The 6,860-nt window shown below is 50.2% G+C and overlaps 1 protein-coding gene across 1 annotated transcript; it reads left to right on the plus strand.

Annotated features, from left to right (window-relative positions):
- Window positions 1–2,379: 2,379 nt before the first annotated feature.
- Window positions 2,380–3,759, plus strand: LOC146190198 (uncharacterized). Its single transcript, XM_084600679.1, has one exon. It carries the CDS (start codon window positions 2,426–2,428, stop codon window positions 3,614–3,616), a length of 1,191 nt encoding a protein of 396 aa, XP_084456805.1. The 5' UTR covers window positions 2,380–2,425; the 3' UTR covers window positions 3,617–3,759.
- The last annotated feature ends 3,101 nt before the right edge of the window (window positions 3,760–6,860 follow it).

A 6,860-nucleotide genomic window follows, 5' to 3' on the forward strand; every position in this document is an offset into this window, starting at 1 on the left:
GCCCCGAGTCGACAGACAAGCCAAGATGAGAAGGCTTCAAAGACAAAACCACGAAGAGACGCTTGGGGCGTCAGTCGTCTGCTGTAACCAAAAATAAACGGATGTCGTTTGTGCTCTGTTACGAAGTTGTCTGATTTAACGAACGTGACATGAGCTGGCAGTGGCGGCCGAAGGGAGCAGGCTGTCAAAAGGAAGCAGAGGTTCACGGCCGTATAGAAGATAGAAAGGGGAGTAGCCGGTAGTATCGTGACACGACGAATTGTATGTGAATGTCACAAATGGCAGCGTTATGTCCCAGTCGCGGTGGTCATCAGAAACGTACATAGACAGCATGTCAGTTAATGTCCGGTTAAGGCGTTGAGTAAGCCCGTTCGTCTGTGGATGGTAGGCAGTCGTGAACGAATGACGAACGTTGCACAATCGTAGGATCTCGTCGTCTATACGCGCAAGAAAACAACGGCCACGGTCGGTGAGCAGTTGGCGGGGAGCTCCGTGGACGAGTATAACGTCGTTGAGGAGGAAAGAAGCGACATCAGTTGCACAATTGGTTGGTATTGCTCGTGTGACCGCGTAGCGTGTGGTGTAATCAGTGGCCACGCAATCCATTTGTTCCCCGATGCGGACAGTGGAAAAGGCCCTAGAAGATCCCGACCCACTCGAGAAAATAGGTCTAGGGGGTGTCGATCGGCTGCAGTAGTGCAGCTGGTAAAACTGATGGCTTTTTCCGGCGTTGAAAGCGGTCACAAGCAGCCACGTAGCGGCGGACTGCGCGGTATAGGCCTGGCCAGAAGAACCGACGGCGCACACTGTCGGATGTGCGAGAGACGCCTAGATGACCTGCTGTGGGAACGTCGTGAAGATGTTCAAGGTCGGTTGTGCGTAGGTGCTGAGGGACTACTAGTTGAAGGTCGGGGCCATCAGGTCGTATATTGTGTGCCGGTATAAGGTGCCGTTGTGGAGCACAAACAAACGAAGGGATGGGTCATGGCGATCGGCGCTGAGGCGATTTATAATTTCGCGAAGCTGAGGGGCCTGGCGTTGCTCCCGGCGAATGTTAGAAAAGTCAGAAATAGAGAGCACGCAAGCGTCATTGTCACATTCAAGTTGGCTTGCCGGGTTGACTGGATGACGGGACAGGCAGTCGGCATCTCGATGCAACTGGCCAGACTTTTAAAGTACTGAAAAATTGTACTCCTGAAGGCACAAGGCCCAACGTCCAAGGCGGCCAGTAGGGTCTTTGAGTGTGGAAAGTCAGCACAATATGTGGTGGTCAGTGACTACTGTGAATGGCCGCCCATACAAGCAAGGGCGGAACTTTGTAATGGCCCAAACTAGGGCTAAGCACTCACGTTCGGTGATGGAATAATTCTGTTCGGCAGCAGAAAGGAGTCGGCTGGCATAAGCGATGACGCGAGGGGACCGAACTGATGTTGTGCGAGAACGGCACCAATTCCATGACCACTTGCGTCGGTGCGTACTTCTGTGGGCGCTGACGGATTGAAGTGAGCCAACACTGGCGGACCGGTGAGGTGGGCAATAAGAGCGACGAAGGCGGCCGATTGTTCGTGGCCCCAGGAAAAAGAGACCCCTTTTTTCAGAAGCTGCGTGAGTGGATGGGCGATTTCCGCGAAGTTTGGTACAAATCGCCGGAAATATGAGCAAAGTCCGAGGAAGCTATGCACGTCGCTGCTAGATTTCGGTATAGAAAAATAACTTACAGCGCGAATTTTGGCGGGGTCCGGCTGCATGCCATGGGTGTTGACCAAGTGTCCAAGGACCTTGAGTTCCCGGCGACCAAAGCTACACTTCTTGGCGTTCAACTGAAGGCCAGCTCGTCGGAAGATGCCAAGAATAGCCGAAACGTGATGGAGGTGGCCCTCAAAGGTCGATGAAAATTTGGAGGACGCTTAAGCTTCGCCTTCAAGAGTGGAACGCGATAGCGTTATTGCACCTCGTCGAGAAAACTTACTAAACGCAAGGGTATTGGGGCATCCTCGCACCGGTACCCGCGCGGCCCGAAGGGGAGAAGCGGGTGAGCGAAGATAGTGATCTAAAGACAGGAAAGACGCTTGATTCTACAACCTGTGAGGGTGCACGGCGAAACTACAGGGGCGAGTGGCGCGCCACGTGTCGGGGCAGCGCCGCACATTGCGAGGAGGGGTTCTTCTGTGTTTGCCGCAAGATGGCTCTGCATGTGCGCAGAGCGCAGAAGAAATGTAGCGGAAACGTACTTCGCTACTCGTGTAACTGCGACTTCTGTAAGTAACATGCTCATAATTACCGATATACACTGCAGTATAACGTTCTACGGCATGTTTCTAAGGCAACACCGCATTCACTAGAAGCGCTTTTGTACCGCTTTCAAGCATCGAACTCGTGGCTGAGTGGGATTCTGCTTCCGGCCACGCCAGTGAACGGAAGCAGGATGCAGGGCTCCGCAGGAGCGGCTTCAGCGGCCATGTCGGGCCGCGGTAACAGGGCTATGGAACAGGATAATGACTACCAGGTTGTTCTGCCAAGTCTTCCATCAGGGCCTTTTGTGTTAAACACAGTTTTTTTGCACGCGGATATCAGGGCCCGCCCGTACCGGGTGGAAGATTTCCGAGACGCGTTGGCTCAGCGTTCGCTGCTCCCTGACGTTATCGCCATGGGGGCGTATCGCATGAGCCACGTCTGGGCCATCACTATGAAAGACGCGGATGCTGTGAAGAAGATTGCTGGAGTGGGTGAGTTGTGTGTGAAGCAACGTCGCTGCCTCGTTATTGATCCCGCTAACCAGGATGTGAGGCTGAAGCTCCACTGGTTGCTTCACAACGTTCCGGATGAATATGTGCGTGTGGCCTTCGCGCCGTATGGAAAGGTTTCCGAAGTGGCCAGGGAGCGCTGGCGAGTGCATGGCATATCGGATAAGGGTTCAACTAACAGGATTGTCACCTTGAAGATGAAAGTGGGGGTCAAACTGGACGACTTGCCGCACCAGCTGAACGTCGGCGGTGAGTTGGCGCTCGTCGTAGTACCTGGAAGGCCTCCGTTATGTCTCCGGTGTCGAAGTACCGGCCACATTCGCCGAGAGTGTAAGGTTCCGCGTTGTGGTGCATGCCGTCGTTTTGGCCACGAAGAAGGGCAGTGTTCTCGCAGCTACGCGAGCATCGCTGGACCTGGGAACAGCGAAGATTTTTCCGAGCATCTGATGGATGAGGCGGACGCGGAAGAGGCAGCCAAAACAACCGGGCAACCGGCAAGGAATAATGGGACGGTGTTGACCCCTTTGACAATGAGGAGGACGTCCACGGCCGTTGCGACAGCGGATTCTGCACCAGTGGAGAATGGTTCCCAACTGGACGCAAGTAACAGCGTGGCGGACGCCAGAGAACCTGTGCTCGAAAGCCAAGGCAGCGCGGAGTCTCCCAACTCCGAAGTTATGGACTTCAACGCAGGAGTAAGCGGCCTACCCGTTGGGAAGCGGCCCCATGATGAGAGCGCCGGTGAGGATCTGCAGCCTGGTGGTGGCAGTGACGAGCCGCCATCGAAAGCACCGGGGGTTCGACGTTCAACGTTGCGGCCTCGGCTGAACGTTTCGTCCGAGACGTGGCAGACGGGGAAACCGCCTCCGTAGTTTGGACGTGACCTAATGCATGTGAGTGCAGGGGGTGCGTCAGCCGTCATAGCCTGTTTTCGGCTGTGGCTCTTTGACTGTGTTTATGGAAGGTGGCAAGTGCGGTGGTCAGGCACGCCTCAGTACGCATTCAGACATCCCTTTGGGAGGCTGGATACGAGCACGTACGCTTTGGAACCTCGGACAAGCAGAGCAACATGGACGATTGAGGTAGGCATCACATGGATCGGGCGGCGTTTTCTCTAGATGCATGGCAATTAAGCTAGATGTCCCATTACGCGTAGCAACCTTGAATGTTAGAGGGCTTGGAGCCCGAAGGCGGCAATGCCAGTTGAATCGCCTGCTGCTAGATAATGAAATCGACTTATTAGCCGTTCAAGAGTCGAAGATAGAATCTCAGGACCATGCAGACCGCATGGTGTCTGTTTTCCATGCAAACTTTGATGTGTGTGTTTGTCACTCTGTGGGGGCATCAGGCGGATGCCTTCTTTTCATTCGCAATACTTTGGGTACAAGCGTACACTGCGTATTTGCATGCGAAAGTGGCCGACTCTTGGTTGTTGACTTTTTGTTCTCAAATTTATTTTGGCGTGCTGTCTGTATGTACGCCCCCAATGTTGAAAGTGATCGTCAAAACTTCTTTTATTCAGTCGAGCCGTACTTGAAATGTGACAAAATTTTGCTTGTATTGGGCGATTTTAACTGTGTGTGTGTTGCTACTGATCGAGTGAAGATTAGACCAGTGAAAGACAAGAGCGCTGAACTGTTGAATGTATTGGTGCACGACTATTGCTTGGAAGACATTGGAAATGTGTTTTCTGCTGGAACCCGTCCGGAATACACGCACTTTCAACGCGATAGTCATGCGAGACTAGACAGGCTGTATGTATCTATTGATCTCGTTCCAATCTGTACCGACTATAATGTAAAACCTATTTCGTTTAGTGATCATTGCCTTGTTAGTGCGACTTTTGGAATGAAGGTTAAGAAATCTGTTTTCAACTGGCATCTATGGAAACTGAACGAGAAAATTTTGGAGGACGAAGAGTTTGTTAAGGTAATCACGAACGATTTGGAATGTTTGCTTAAGGTGCATGAAGAAAGCCATGCGGATAAATGGGAAAGATTTCAAGAGCAGGTGAAGATAAAAGCAATAGAAAAGAGCAGTGTTATTCGGTACAAACAGAAAGAAACAGAAAAGGAACTTCATGGACAACTTGAGTGCCTGTTGTGCATGGAAAGCTGTGCGCCAGGAAAGTTCACGAAGCAAATAAGAGATGTGAAATCTCATTTAGAAATAATCGACGCTGAGAAGTACAGAGCCGCGGTTATACGTGCAAGAAGCGATAAACTGTGGGCTGGCGAGGCGCCGACAAAGCGAGCGCTATCAGATGAAAAAAGGTATGCTTGCCAGAAGGAAATCAGGCAAATAAGACATGAAGGGCAGATTACAAACGATGCTAAAGATATAAAGTGTGCGATTCTGAAACATTTTGCTGAACTTCTGAGTAATACGCGCGAACATAGTGAAGGGTTTCCAAAAGAATATTTACAGCTAATGCCAACGCTCGAAGATCATGTGAAAGAGAGCCTTGAAATGCCTATTACATTGCAAGAGATAGAAAAGGCCATAGATGACCTCCCATGTGGGAAAGCCCCTGGACCAGATGGGCTGAGCGCCTTCTTTTACAAAGCATTTAAAAACCATGTTTCCAGCCTTATGTTGGAAGTGATAAGAGAAGCCTACGAACGCAAACAAGTGCCATTATCATTTACTACGTCACACATCGTACTTATTCCAAAAACTGATGATCCGGAGAAACGCCTGTTGGTGAAGTCCTATAGGCCAATAAGCCTGACCAATGTTGATTACAAAATCTTTATGAAGGTTTTAGCGAAGAGATTGCAGAGTGTAATAGCCAAATTAGTCGGACCGCACCAAACGTGCGGCATAAGAGGTCGCAGCATCGCCACAAATATACATGTGGCACGAACCGTACTGGAATGTGTAGACACGCTTGGAAGTCAGGTTGCCATGATTCAGCTGGATTTGGAAAAAGCGTTCGATCGCGTATCACACGACATCCTTTTCTCCATTCTAGAGCATTGTAACCTGGGCTCGGTAATCGTGGAGGGAGTGAGAATGGCGTACGCAAACTGCTCGACGCGTATTATATTGAATGGCGATCTCACTGACAGTCTCGCAGTGCGTTCTTCGGTGAGGCAAGGATGCCCACTCTCTCCTCTGCTTTTTGCAGCCTATCTCGAGCCATTATGCTTGGCCATTCTCAATAATGAATGCATCTCGGGTTTCAAGCTTCAATCGGCGCATGTGAAGCTACTTGCATACGCGGACGACATTGCAGTATTTTGTGAAAACAGAGAGAGCATTTGTGAATTGGTTAACGTTGTTGAAAAGTTTTGTGACCAGACTGGATGTCGGGTTAACTGGGAAAAAAGCTCCGGATTTTGGCACGGCTTATGGGATGCTGAACCGGCTTCTTTCTCCCGATTGCAATGGTCTTCCGTGCCAATGCAGTATCTGGGTGTGCCCCTACAATGTTATCGCGATCCTAGCTTACATTGGAAGGAAGAAACAAATAGAGTGCGAGAGAAAGCGGAAGCATGGCAGGGAAGGCAACTGTCAATCTTGTCACGCGCGTTCATCTGCAATGTTTTTTTTTTATTTCAAAGATATGGTATGTAATGAATGTTCTATGTGCGTCACGAACTGCCATTCAAAAAATTCATCGTGTGTTTGCGGTTCTTCTTTGGACTTCGACCTGGGAAAAGACGAGGCGAACGAATTTATTTTTTTCTTTAAAAAGCGGAGGAGTCGGTTTGATTCATTTGTTTCTGCGCCAAGTGGTATCGCGTTTTTTTTTCTTCGCGACCAAAATGACACCTTTTTAAGAACAGTCATGCAAGTGCGGCTGCAAAGGCTGTTGTTACCCGGATTTCTTGTCTCCTCAAGTGAAAACATGCGTGGTGCTGTCACAGGTTATTTGCGCGAGGTAGTTCTCTCTTACAAGTTGTTAGAAGTGCGTTTTTCCCGTGAATATTTGTACAGTGTTGGCAAGAAAAAGCTGTATAAGGACCTAGTGGAAATAATGCTGCCGGCACCTTTGTATCGTGAGCCCTACCGTGGAGGCCCAGGGCAGGATATTTTAAAACGAGTGAAGAGGATGCCAGTTCGACCGGCTGCCAAAACGTTCTTTTTTAAGTTGCACTCGAGCACTATACC

Source organism: Amblyomma maculatum, chromosome 4 (assembly GCF_055883805.1).
Source record: "Amblyomma maculatum isolate TAMU_Amacu chromosome 4, ASM5588380v1, whole genome shotgun sequence".
In the NCBI taxonomy this organism is placed as follows: Eukaryota; Metazoa; Arthropoda; class Arachnida; order Ixodida; family Ixodidae; genus Amblyomma; species Amblyomma maculatum.

What these genes read in the sequence shown, in the direction of transcription:
- LOC146190198 (XM_084600679.1), top strand. Translation starts at nt 2,426, where the DNA reads ATGCAGGGCTCCGCAGGAGCGGCTTCAGCGGCCATGTCGGGCCGCGGT.